General features: G+C 44.4%; 1 protein-coding gene across 1 annotated transcript in view; it reads left to right on the top strand.

Annotated features, from left to right (window-relative positions):
* The window catches only part of SHB (SH2 domain containing adaptor protein B), a 150529-nt gene that overhangs the window by 28168 nt on the left and 108566 nt on the right, over positions 1-13795 (top strand). The window contains exon 2 of the mRNA XM_073345717.1: positions 10751-10868. Within this exon, the coding sequence (XP_073201818.1) occupies positions 10751-10868 (118 nt within the window). The remainder of the gene's footprint in view (positions 1-10750; positions 10869-13795) is intronic.

The following is a 13795-nucleotide window of genomic DNA, read 5'->3' as shown; positions in this document are numbered from 1 at the left end:
TGCAAAGCAATTAGATACACTTGAAGGGCTGAATGTTTTGTGCTCTTTCCTTAATAAAATATACTGGATGAAACGTTAGCGAGCCAAATGGATAGTTTCGGATTTTGTGGCTTTCAGAAAAAATGGATAATTTTAGAATAAGACCCACTTGCTAAGAACTCCTAGAATAATTTTCCATTTTGGTCGTCCTACAGATTGTATAACGTGTTTTTTTTTTTTTTTATAAGTGGTCATAATGGGCCTTTGAGAAAAATCCTTCCCCACTTACCAGTAAGAGAGCTCCACGTTAATGGAGCACTGACTATTAGACCCATAATTTTAGACTTGCATTCAAATTGTTATGCATTGTATCCTCTTGTTTTTCTGTCAACTTGAACCTCACTAAAGCACTGATCCTGCACCATAGAAGTGACTGGGAATTTTGCCACTGATTTCAGCAGTTGCAGGATTAGGCCCGATAAATAATAATGCAAAGATGTAGAGTTGCTGTTGCTCATGGACTGCTGCCTTATTAAGCATTGTAACCTCAGTTTATGAAAAAGGTCTGGTATACTTTCCCCAGCACTGGGCCAAATTCCACTCCATTAGTACTATATTTGGCTTGCCTTTAACGGCAAACTAGACTAGTAAATACGTTAATTTAAGAAAATATAAGATGAAGGTTTTGAATTGGAAAAACTAGGTCAGCACGAGTCAACAGCCCAGTAATTATTTTGCACGTCTCATCAAAGTCTCCCGTTGCAGTGAGAAAGAGGTAGAAGTTCCCGCACTGGCTATACTGGGCGAGAGGGATGTGGAATTGCTTCCTTACTAGGGTGACCGGATAGAAAGTGTGGAAAAATCGGGACAGAGGGTGGGGGGTAATAGGTACCTACATAAAAGAAAGTCTCAAATATTGGGACTGTCCCTATAAAATCGGGACATCTGGTCACCCTATTCCTTACTGATATTGACTATATTGAATCTTTCAGATTCTTTCATGATTAGCACTAAGACCCAGGAGCTTCTTGTTAAAACTACCTCTGGCAGATGACAAGATTAATAGTTAAAAGAGAAGGTGAATCATTTATATATATACTAAATTTAAATGAATTCTGCAGAATTAAATCAGCCTTTAAACTTTCATTGTCTAGTACTCCAACTTCTGTGATGGTTTGCAAATTCAGCTTCTTTCCATTAAGCAGTAAATGTGAGGCCAGACTTATTCATATAGATTGGGTGGGATGTTTGCTTTGCTAATCAAAAGACTGTAAATAGTTGAAGGCATCTTGCTTTGAATGTTGGGCCATGTTTGTTTGCATTTTAGTAGCCATTATTATTTTCTCCTCCTCCTTCTTTTCAAATTAACCATTTTTATTGTTCCCTTTACAACTGAAAGTATAAAGAGAATTGGCCCCATCCCTAGTTTACAAAAGTTACAACTGGAGTATTAGTAAACAAGAATTTGAAGACGGGGGAAGGCTAGTATACAGTCAGAGAGCCTGTTCCCTTTAAGTTAAATGTACTTTCTCGGCGGCGTCTGGATTAAAGCCTGTATTAGCCACACAGCAATCAGTCATCAGTTTTTTCACTAATCGACTTCAAGCAAGGTCTTTTGTATTTGTCAGTCATTTGAATAAACATCACCTGATGAAACAAGTGTGCCATGGCTTCTGATAGCAAAAAAAAATTTATCAATAAAACAAACCGCTGTAAAGAAAAGGTAGTGTAAAAAGAAATACAATTCTGTACAAAATGGATTCAGTATATTCTCGGAAGAAAACAAGGCTTGTCTTATTATGTTGCAGTTTCCCCCTGCGTTTGCAAACTTTTAATCATAGCTCTTAAAAACGATTTCTGCACGCTCTCGTGATGCTGGTCTGGTTTGCTTGGGGCATAATGCTTGAAAAATCCATTCTCAAGGCTAGATAGTGACCTAGCCTGGAACAGTTCCTAAAAATTAATTTTGACGAGATCCCCATCGGCACTGGCTAGCATAACCATGTTTACAGAAACCATTTAAAAACTAGCTTTAAAATCTATTTCTGAACAAAGGCAGGGCTCATGTGGACAGGACCAAAGAAGTTGCATGGAAAGTGGGTATAAACAACCGCTGGTTGGAAAGCAGAATATCTGGTGGTAATATTGGTAGCTGCTGTGGGGATAAGCCACCCGACTGACAATTTCAAACTCCCTTCCCCTTCTCTCAGACCTCTGGTTAGTTCCCTCTCTGCCAGAGAAGAGGAATCCACAAGCATAAAACTTTCAAAGAACCCACAGGATTGGGTTCGTCCTGCTGAGTTTGCTGTAATCTCTGTTGCATGCATGCATACATTCTAAAATTTCTAGCTCTTCTGGCAATGAAGATGACAGTGATAGTCCAATGTACTTCTGTCCTGTTGAGTTTGCAGCCAGACAAACTGAGAGCAGAGAGGTGTCAATGCTCCTTATGCATCATGCTTAAATATATGACCATCTAAACGCCCATGTAGTTTCTTGCTTCACTGCCGAGTACCGTGCAGGGTACCATAGCTACTGCAGTTGTCCACTGCAGCTGGACTTACCTTGGACATCTTGACTTTCAATGAGAAACTGTGTTAGGAACATGCTCTCTTTTGCAGTGGCTGAAGAAGCAGTTGAAACACAGCTGGAAACAACTGGGTTTAATTTTGGTTTTGACTCTGAGGGCCTTGCCAAACAAACAAACAAACAAAAAAAGCCCACAAAAGCTTGTGCTGCCAACTCAGTGTTTTCAAATGAAAGCAAAACAAAATTTGGCATTTTTTAACTTCTATGTAAGTATAATGAGTGTATTGTTTTTCGGTGTAAATGCTGTTAATTGGAGGCAGATTGGCTGAATTTCACACATGATAGAAATTGATCTGCTGCATCTGATGAAGTGGAAAGCTTATACTCAAATAAATTTGTTAGTCTCTAAGGTGCCACAAGTACTCCTTTTCTTTTTGCTACTCTGAAACCTCTCTCAAACTATATTATCCAAAATATAAACACTTACTACAAGTTTCATATTTTTCTAAAATGTATAGTACAGTAAATTGCTTTAAAATTAGAAATCTATATTCGACTCTTCTAAATTGCTCAGTGGCCTACATATTTTTTTCAGATATTTTTAGATGTTTACTTATATTCCTCACAAAAAATGCCTGTAAAACCATTTAAAGTGGGTTCTCAGTAAAGTTGGGGATATTAGTGTAATCAACAAAATTCAGTTATTTGGAAGGGGGGAAAGGATACATTTTACCAGTTTGTGGAAACTGAGGCCCTGCTGTCTTACTGAGAGCACCAGAATAAAGCAAGCATCTGTTAGAAGTTAAACACATACGTGTGTGTGTAGACACATACGTGTCTGTGGGGAGGGGGGAGAGGAGGAGAGGGAGGCATTGGGTAGCGAGCTCTGTAACATGCAGATGATCTCCTGCTAGCGTTTTAAAGAGAAAAGGTATTTTGTGGAACTTCAGAAAATGTCTCAGGTCCAGTCTGGCTCTCGGAACTCTTGGAGGCACTCAGAATGAGAGTCTTGCTTCTCTTGACTAGGCGACGCACCTGGAAAACATGATAGTAGCTATCCTCCCCCACCCAAACAAAGTGATTGGGTATGTTATTCCATAAGTAGATAACGTGACAGGGCATGTGTGGAGTTTTTGCCATATAGCACAGGAGAGCATTCACGCCTACAAGGCTTTTATATGAAATAGGCACTGCTTGAAATGCAGAAAGACTCCAATTAATGTGCATGAAATGCTGATCACCCCACTGAAATTAAATCCTTGGAAAGAAAATGCAGCAACAAGAAACAGTGGAAATACCCGTGTTAGCCACACTTTCTTAGAGTGAGGATGACTTGCCCTTAGTGTGCAGGGGGACATACGTTTACATCTCTTTGTTTTCGTAGCATTGCGGAAATCTCTGGTCTCAAGCTGCTTTCTTTGTGCTCAGAACTATTCTGTAACCGTGTAAAATGTCTGTCTCAGGTACTTCTCTGACCCACTCACTCTAGTGTGTGAGTGCTTCACAATCTTTAATGCATTTACTTTCATAAGGCCCCAGGGAGGGAGGGAGGGAAGAGCTGCTGTGGCCATTTTATAGATTAAAGGGAACTGAGCCCAGAGAGATACAGTCACAAAGGGTGTTTGTAGCAGAGCAGGAATTGAACCAGGGTCTCTTAGAGCCTAGGCTAGTGCTCCAGCTACTGGCCCATCGTTCCTTTCCTCCCCAAAAATTCTGTAAGCTGCCTCGGAGTTCTTCAAAAAATAGAAAAACTGGGTGGGAAGAGTACGTCCTATTAAGACACATTCTAGAACCCTCTAGGCCAGCTCCCTTAGGGTTCCATGGAAGCTGTGATGTCACCAGCATTGTACCAGGTTATGAGGAGCCTCTGGCACATGCCGGTAAAGTTACTTACCTCTGTGAGTTGCTCTTAAGCTGATGCTGTCTGAAACTGAGATGGTGACAATCAATTGACCGACCCATAGGGCAACTGATGTTCTTGGTAGGTTGAGTGGTCGGAGTTCTGCTGGGAGAGCTAATTAAACTTCATGATCCCTTTGTGGTGTTGGCGTCTTTGACGATCCTTTTGCAGCCTTTTATGCATTGAGACCTGACTATGTTTCTTTTGAGTGTGCTCCCTCCTGATTGATTTTCTGGCTAGCATCACTAGATGCACGGAGAGCAGAAAATGGTTTTCTTCAGTGAGCATGCTGAACACAGCACTATCTATGGTACCGTTATTCTCCCTTGCTGAATCCCTTCTTGATGGTTACACATAGCAAATGGTTGGACGCACGCAGAACAGAGCACTAAGCAGTGCTAGTTTATTTAGACCAGGGGCTTTCAACTTTTTGTAGTGTGGAGTCAACCGTCCCTCTGTTAACAGAGGGATTGTCTCATGAGCCACCTCTATTCTCTCATTCCCCAGTCATGTGGACAGCATTCTCCCATTGCTAATAAGGAAGGTGTTAGTGTGAATTTAGCTGTCTTTTTACTGTAATATAATAGTTTGAAACATGGAACCAGCCAGTTCTCTGCAGGCCCATAAGCAAGCGATTCATTAATCACCAGTGGTTCTCGACCCACAGATTGTGAACTGCTGCCCTAGGCCAGTCCCTAGCTAACCTCTTACTGAGGAACTGAAGATGGAAAAGAATATATTCCTGGAAGATGAATGCTGAAGCCTTATTACAAAGCGTGAGGATAAATACGATTAAGGGTGGATTTTGTTGTGTGTTAGTGATGACTCTCTCCTACCTTCTCCCCACAGTCCTTGTGGGCTGTTGCTTCTCATTGTTCCCTGGGTGACTTACACTGTAAGCTGAAAGTATCTCCTGTGAGAGGAACCAGACTGACCCCAGAAGGCAGAAGCCTGGTCGGTCTCTTTTTTTTTTTTTTTTTTTTAAGGCTTCCAGTTCAGGGGTCTGTTGACCCCGCTGCTATGTCTGGCGGTTCAGATGGCAGTGGTTAGTCAGGGGATTGTGATTGCTGCGGTGGCAAGGGTTGTGTCCAGCTCCCTATCCCTTTGCGGTTTCTAGGTTGGACTAGTGCCGTGCGCGTGGTCAGAGCTGCATGAAGATTGGAGGGAAACTGCAGCTAGTCCTGAGTGCTGCTGTTTGCTTTCTTAGTGGTTTATGCGTGCAGTATCTGACACCTGTGTCCTGCAGTCTGCACTGGCTTCCAGTTCACTTCAGATAACAATGGCTAGCTGTTGGATTCAGCCTATAAATGGAGGGGGTGGCCTTGTTGCTGAGCCTGCCTTCTCTTAGAGATCTGCTTGGATGCTAGGGCTGATGGGCCCCTAGATTTTTGTGTGTCAAGAGACAACTGGCAGGGCAGGATGCTGACTCTCTGGGATCTGGTTGGCCATGCTACAGAGCTTACCCTCTTGGGCTGTCCCTCAAACAACCCACCCCCTGAGAAGGGTCTGGAGGCGTGTGATGGGCAGGGAGGGAAAGTTACTTGCACTGCCTGCGGCAAGAAGCATTTTTTAGATCATAAGAACAGCCACATTGGGTCAGACCAAAGGTCTATCTAGCGCAGTATCCTGTCTTTTGACAGGTTTCAGAGTAACAGCCGTGTTAGTCTGTATTCACAAAAAGAAAAGGAGTACTTGTGGCACCTTAGAGACTAACCAATTTATTTGAGCATGAGCTTTCGTGAGCTACATCGGATGCATCCGATGAAGTGAGCTGTAGCTCACGAAAGCTCATGCTCAAATAAATTGGTTAGTCTCTAAGGTGCCACAAGTACTCCTTTTCTTTTTGTCTTTTGACAGTGGCCATTGTGTGCACAGTGGCTAGCACGGTGGGGGGCCAGCAACTGGCTGGGGCTGCTGGATGCTATCCCAATGCAAACCGCTCCTGTTGTTGAAGTTATTTCCATTACAGTGGCACTGGGGGGGCAGGGGGGGATGGGTCTGATAGGTGTGCTATGTAAATTACTTAAATGCATTTATGCAAAAATAATTAAGCATTTGGAAGCGTTAGAGAATTCTTCTCCTTTTGGCCTTAATCTGGAAAAAGGTTCCAAATAAAAGCAACGTAGCGCTTTAACAAACTGCTTTAAAAAAAATCTCCAAACTTCTTAGAAACTGTGAGGATTTGCAACTGTCAGCAAGTATAAAAGAAACCATATGTCAGCATAGGCCAGCTGCTTTATCTAGGCTGAGAATTTGTAAATTCTAATTTAAACTGAAATAGTAATGCAGGCAGCTGGGGGCTCTCTGACAGCACGGAGCTAGAGATCTAATTTTAATAAGAAAATACAGATAGTGTTTTAAAAAGAGCTGGTCCCTGTGTCTGTCCAAGTGAACACTGCATTATCTTGTTACTTCTGCAGCCCTCTGTGTTTATGCATTTTATACGCCATGTTTTATTTCACATATTGATTTCTAGATTATGATGAATAGCCCAGCACTTCCACCATCCAGACGACATAATCGTTTTTCCGCTTGAGGGGGAAACGTCCACGGATCTCTTACAGGGTTTTCCCCTGCTTGCAGAATGCTGGAGACAGAACTGTTAACAAATCATGAGCTTGATCCTGCGGACAAATCCACATACCATGTGCCTGTGTGAATCTCTACAAGGATACACATGGGAATAAGGCTCTGTACATTCAGATCTGTTTGCTGCATCTTTGATTAGGTCTCGTCCTATAAAGCAGGTTCATCATTTCAGTCCCTGTGGTGGTGTCTGGTACCTGGAGCTCTTGAATATGTTACCGTCGTGCTTTTAAACCAAATCAACATTTGACATTCTCCTGCTGGACAGCATTATATGTCTAATTTTTCCCTTAATGCTTTTCGGCAAATAGAGAAGAAGAAATAGCAAATAAAGCACATTGTCCTTGTGAGGCTATTTTTCTGTTTCATGTCATTTTAGTTCAGTTATTTTAAAGAAAGGCAGCTATTACAGTGTCAGTATCTGGAATAGGGGGACAGCAGGGAGCCCAAGATACTATCCATCAGCTCTTGACAAAGTGGTGTCAGGGAAAGTAAATGGATGGTGTTTCAGCTGTAGGGCTTTTACAGATAAATATGCCCTTGTTACTGGGAGGAATTACTGCTGCATGATGCACATTGTTGTCTTTGTGTTGAGCGCACACAGCCGCTGACACTGCTCTGACAGCCCTGCTGATTACAGCTCATGCATACATTACTGAAGATGTCGCATTTTTCATTGAGTTAACTGTATCTGCAATAACAAGCCGTTCATTTCATTGTTAGGTGAAACAAAAGATTGCTCTTTCTCCCTCCTGATTTGCCTTGTCATCTTAGTGGTTTTCAGTTTACCCAGACCCTCAAATATCTTTAATTTATAGGTGGAAAGCGGGCACCGTAGGTTTATCCTTAAAACAGCCAAGAGAAGTAATTTAGAATTGCAATAATTAACTTTGTGCCTGGAGGGATGACACCTAGACAAATTGGAGGATTGGGCCAAAAGAAATCTGATGAGGTTCAATAAGGATAAGTGCAGGGTCCTGCACTTGGGACGGAAGAACCCAATGCACAGCTACAGACTAGGGACCGAATGGCTAGGCAGCAGTTCTGCGGAAAAGGACCTAGGGGTGACAGTGGACGAGAAGCTGGATATGAGTCAGCAGTGTGCCCTTGTTGCCAAGAAGGCCAATGGCATTTTGGGCTGTATAAGTAGGGGCATAGCGAGCAGATCGAGGGACGTGATCGTTCCCCTCTATTCGACATTGGTGAGGCCTCATCTGGAGTACTGTGTCCAGTTTTGGGCCCCACACTTCAAGAAGGATGTGGATAAATTGGAGAGAGTCCAGCGAAGGGCAACAAAAATGATTAGGGGACTGGAACACATGAGTTATGAGGAGAGGCTGAGGGAGCTGGGATTGTTTAGCCTGCAGAAGAGAAGAATGAGGGGGGATTTGATAGCTGCTTTCAACTACCTGAAAGGGGGTTCCAAAGAGGATGGCTCTAGACTGTTCTCAATGGTAGCAGATGACAGAACGAGGAGTAATAGTCTCAAGTTGCAGTGGGGGAGGTTTAGATTGGATATTAGGAAAAACTTTTTCACTAGGAGGGTGGTGAAACACTGGAATGCGTTACCTAGGGAGGTGGTAGAATCTCCTTCCTTAGAGGTTTTTAAGGTCAGGCTTGACAAAGCCCTGGCTGGGATGATTTAACTGGGAATTGGTCCTGCTTTGAGCAGGGGGTTGGACTAGATGACCTTCTGGGGTCCCTTCCAACCCTGATATTCTATGATTCTATGATTCTATGACTCAGGCCATGATTCTTGACCATGGGAGTGCTATGCATTAATGCATTGTGAATCCCCCCTGCGTGTGCGCACAGACACACACAAAACAAACCCATACGATTGCTAGGCTGTAGGGCTTTCGGTAGGATTTGTCAGAGGATGCTTTGGGGTTCCTCAAGCTCGTTGAATCCTGCCCTCATATGCTCAAAGACTACCTGGAAATAACGATGGCGACCCAGTTGCCATTGGCCACCTCTCACATGGGGGGACGGGAGTGCGGGTGCTTGTGCTGGATTCATGCACAGGTCCTAATCTGGCAAAGTGCTTAAGAAGATGAGGTGCCCCGTTGGCCATAATGGGGCTCCTTACGTTAAATGGGGAAGTTCACGCAGCCATTCGCAGTGGCGCTCTTGCGTAGAGTACTGTCTGTAACCATCTCCTCCTCAGTCCCTGCGAACTAAAATTGGTCTTTTTGCCATGTCCCACACTCCCTCCCTTCAGCCTCCTCACCCTCACCCTCTGGGCCTGCGTGTGGCTCAGTCCCTGCCCATCAGTCCCCTCGCTGTGGTGACTGCTGTCTCTGACTCCGCCCGTGCCTGGGTGGCTTCACCCAGGTGGCGTCTGAAGCCTGGAACTTTAAATCCAGCTCACCTGGTGCCAGAAGTATTCATTTCCACTCATCGCTGGCTTCAGCCTCACTTCAATCTCTACTGCTTTTCTACGCCCTGTCTGCTCCGCCCCGCCCTCTTCCCAGTGCCCAAGCTACTGGGGAATGCAAGTGTGTCTGCAGTACAATGCAGCTTGCCTTCTCTTTAGTTCTTCTTCCGTGGTCTTTCCTTCTTCCCTATGCCTGCCTTGTCCACTCCCTCCCTTTTCAGCATCAGGCTGATGTAGATGGGAAGCTCTTTGGGGCAGCGTGGGCCTTTTCCCTTGTCTCTGTAAAGCGCTGTGCAAAGTTACAGCACTGTAGATTTTTTTAATTCATCCGTGGGCTCCTGCCCTCGCCCTGTGGCCACCAGCTGCCCGCCGCTGACTGGCTGCTGTGGCCTCCAGCCCCCATTTAACAGGTGGCTATGTTGGAGGCAGCCAGCAAGGGGTGGGAATGGGTGGAAAGGCAGCAGGACCTAGGTAACACAGTACCCAATTACACCTGCGGCCATCCATCAAGGAAGAAAGAGGTGATGCTTGCATTTGCTTAATTTCAGTTTACTTTCTTGCCATCTAATTTTGCATGCATTTATGACAGGAAATTGAGTGGCCTTCTACAGTATTTATAAAGAATAAAAATTATGGGTCAGGTGGAGAAACTCCGCCTCAAGGAAGGGGCTTGGCCTCACGGTCTTTTTTTTTTTTTTTTTTAAACGGCAAATTAGAAACAAAGCCTGGACCATGCTTAGGTTTTATTCAATGTGATGAGAAGAAGATGTTTTTCCTAGGAAGTAGCTTGATGGTATTATAAGGTACCTTACCAGTTTTGTGGTTTACAGCTGAGTAAATAAACACAAGAGTTAACAAAGCACGTAAAAATGATCTTAAGTACAGAAAATGTGTGACAAGGAGAGAGGCATTCTGGAGAATCCGAGAAGGTATTGTGATAAATTGGAGCCCCGTGGTAGATTCAATTGTGTTAAGCATTCAGATCTCATTAATTTGCTACTGTCCCATTATTCCTTGTGTGGTGATCTGAGAGTCAGACTCCTCCGAGGAGAGCCGCTTTTGTGAGAGGTCCATGGTTGAATGAAGAGATACAAGCGCTGACCCCTTGATTTGAGGAGAGCACTTAAAGCAAGTGCTTTCTGTTAACCAGATGTTTAAGAGCTTCGTTGAATCGGGGCCTTACTTCCAATGCTAAAAGGGGTTGGCTAAGGCCTCTTGTGAAGCTTATGTGCTCACTTTCACTGGGCAGATGTCACCCTTTCGAGCACTTGTTGCTGATTTAGTTTCACTTAGTTTTAGCTTGTGAGTCCCAGATTAAAAAACAAAACAAAACCAAAAAAGCCCCTTCTCCAATAAAAGTATAATTTTCTTGATTTCAGGTCTTGATAGCAGATGACTACTCGGATCCGTTTGATGCCAAGAGCGAGCTGAACAAAGCGGTGAAAGGAGAAAACACTGGCTATATGGAACCTTACGAAGCCCAGAGGATAATGAGCGGTAAGAACATGGGCACTAGGCAGGTGTCAATGAGATGGATATTTGATATGGGGTGTCTGACACATGACTACTCTGGTCTTCAACCTAGCTGAGCCAAGGTCCTTCAGCTGCGTAACACATTGAAGCAAGTATGAAGATCAAACTGAGTCTTGCGTAGGTATTTGAAACTACATTTAAGACCTTCAGGAATAAAGTGAGTGAAGGAAGGTTGCAACTTGCAGCACTTTCTGCAGGAGAGAACTCAGACAAGGCCAATGCAACTTTGTGTGGGGCGCTCTTGTGGTGGTTTAAAACGGGCTTAGATCAGGTTGGCTTGGATCAGTAGATTTACAGGTAAGTGTCCACACACAAGGTTGTCTTGGTCTAACTATCCCGATATGAAATAGCACAAGTTTCATAACTTGTTTAACTAAAGCGACTTTAGGTTAACGAGTGCAAATTCTGCCTATAGGAAAGCCCTGGCCACTGCGAGGGAAGGGAGGCACGCTGCTGCTTGATGCCTCTAGATTACCTAAATTCCTGATTATCTGAATAAAATCCTTGTCTCCTGGGATATTTGGATAATCTGAAGCACGCACAGATAAATGACCACCTGAATTCACAATCTGCTGTCTGTCTGAGACTTTGGTGGGTGGCCTGTATGCCTTGTGGGTGTTGAGATACCACCATGATACCATGGCAACAAGTTTAGTATAAAAGCACAGACAGACGGACAATCCTTGGGCTCCGGCTGGTGAAGCTTTAATTTTGATCTCAGTGGCTTTTTGCTTGGAGACCTATGGCATGTTGCTAAGATGCTGTCTTGTACAGTAAGTTCACCGGTACATTAAACAGATGTCACAAAGGGCCCTATCCAATGCCAGTGAAATCAATGGGGATCTTCTCATTTCCACAGTGGGCATTGGATGCAGTCCAAGCAGGATTATAATACCTGGGGAAATGAAGCAGCAGGAGAAGCCAAAGCCATATGAAGCAGCCATCTTGTTTTCGTATAAACGGCCATACTCCTGTTTTTTTAAATAGCACACTTGAAGAGAGGTGCAGAAAATCACCCGTGATTGCATTGTTTATAAGCAGAATGCTTTCAGTGTCCTGTCAAGGTGTCATGGGCCCTTCTTGTTTTTGTTGTAAATCTATTCAGCCATCTTCTTAGGAGACTTTCTAGATGAATTGGGTAGAATGCATTCTTGTTTTCACTGCTATTGAATAAATGGTCATTTAGTTTCAGTGTAAATGTCATGGGGGTTTTGTACGTTTTTTTTCCCCCTTTCGTGTTTATAGTGCTTTCACTTCTTCACAAATATAAATGTTTGCCCTACATAGAAACTTTGTGTTTTAAATAATCCATGAAAAAGACAAGACTGTTACATCAGTGTTGCAGAGCGCATTAGCTGAGATAACAGGCGATGAGTTTGTGTGGATGTGCTACTAATTCTTGAGAGAGAGAGAGAGAGAGAGAGAGAGAGAGAGAGAGAGAGAGAGAGAGTGAGTGTTTTACAGTAGTCTTGGTCCAAATAGCGTTTGCCATAGTGGATGCACTGGCAGGCCAATTCTGTTCATATATCCCTCTACCCCGATATAACGGGGTCCTCGGGAGACACAAAATCTCACCGCATTGTAGGTGAGACGGTGTTATATTGAACTTGCTTTGGCCCTCCTTGTTCCCTGACCGCCCCCTCCAGAGGCTCCCTGTACCCTGACTGCCCCGCCCCCTATCCACACCCCCCGCCCCCTGACAGGCACTCACCGGCAGCGGCGGGAAGCGGAGCAACGTGGCCCCATCCTGCTCCACTCCGCCACCTCCCAGCCGCGGCGCTCCGCTTCCTGCCACCAGTGAGTGCGCGGGGAACCCCTTCCCCCAAACCCCCTCCCATGAGCGACACGGCTGGGGCTGGGGCGAGGGAAGCGGAGCGGGCTGCTCCTGGCCCCCCGCTAATCCCCTGGGCCACTCTGGGACTGCGGGGCCTCCAAAAGTGCCCCCCCACATCTGCTGCCTCCCAGATCCTGGGGGGAGCCCCTGACCACCCCCTCTGCCTCTTATCCAACCCCTTGGCCCTGGCCCGGCACCCTTAATACACTGCTGAGAGCAATGTATCAGAGCTTTACCACGTTGTATGCGAACCCTCGTTATATTGGGGTAGAGATGTATATAAGGTTGATGTTTAGAACACTGCAAGGATGTTAAAAATACTTGCAAATCAGGAGTCCAATCAAGCAAAGTGAATGCTGAGCTCTCTGCTCCCATTAAATTCAGTGGGAGTATCAGATGCTCAGCATCTCTTAGGACTTGCCCAGCACCTTTCAGGATTGGACCATTGATTTGTTGTCTGCTACCTAAGGGAATGGTTCAACTCCTATGAAAGCCAGTGGGAGCCTTTCCGCTGACTTTTGACTGCAGTTGGATTATGTCCCTTTAATATCTAAGCATCGTGCTTCTTGATGCTTTATTCCTAGAGGAAAACCAGAAGGCTTATTTGTTGGAAGCTTTCAAAGATTTCGCTTTGGAGTCCTGTGTCGGCGTGCAAGGATCTGTTACTTATACTATGCAACTGCTGTAATGTATCGTGTTAAAGAGCACGTTCTTACTCCAGTCTTTGTTGTTGTTTGTGAAATGTTCAGTGCTGAATTCCTCCGTGAAGTTGTTAGGTTGGCTGTGGTGACTGACAGGTGAAAGAGCATGTTACAATTGACAGAGATGAATGAGATTTCAGCTGATACAGAGAACTGGCTTAAAACGAAAAGTACTCTGATTTGTTTCAAGCACTGCTTGATCCCAGATCGCAGAAGTCTGCAAACTGAGGCAAAACCTGCCATTTATTTCCTTTACCTGTCCCAAACACATCCGTCGACTTCTCCCAAGTATCCGAGTTACCTTCCCAGGCTTTAAAGATATTTCAGAGCTACTTGCTTAAAAAAACCACAAACAA

Source organism: Lepidochelys kempii, chromosome 5, assembly GCF_965140265.1.
Source record: "Lepidochelys kempii isolate rLepKem1 chromosome 5, rLepKem1.hap2, whole genome shotgun sequence".
NCBI lineage: Eukaryota > Metazoa > Chordata > Testudines > Cheloniidae > Lepidochelys > Lepidochelys kempii.
The sequence above is the reverse complement of the archived record's forward strand: the minus strand, read 5'-3'. Positions and strand labels throughout refer to the sequence as shown.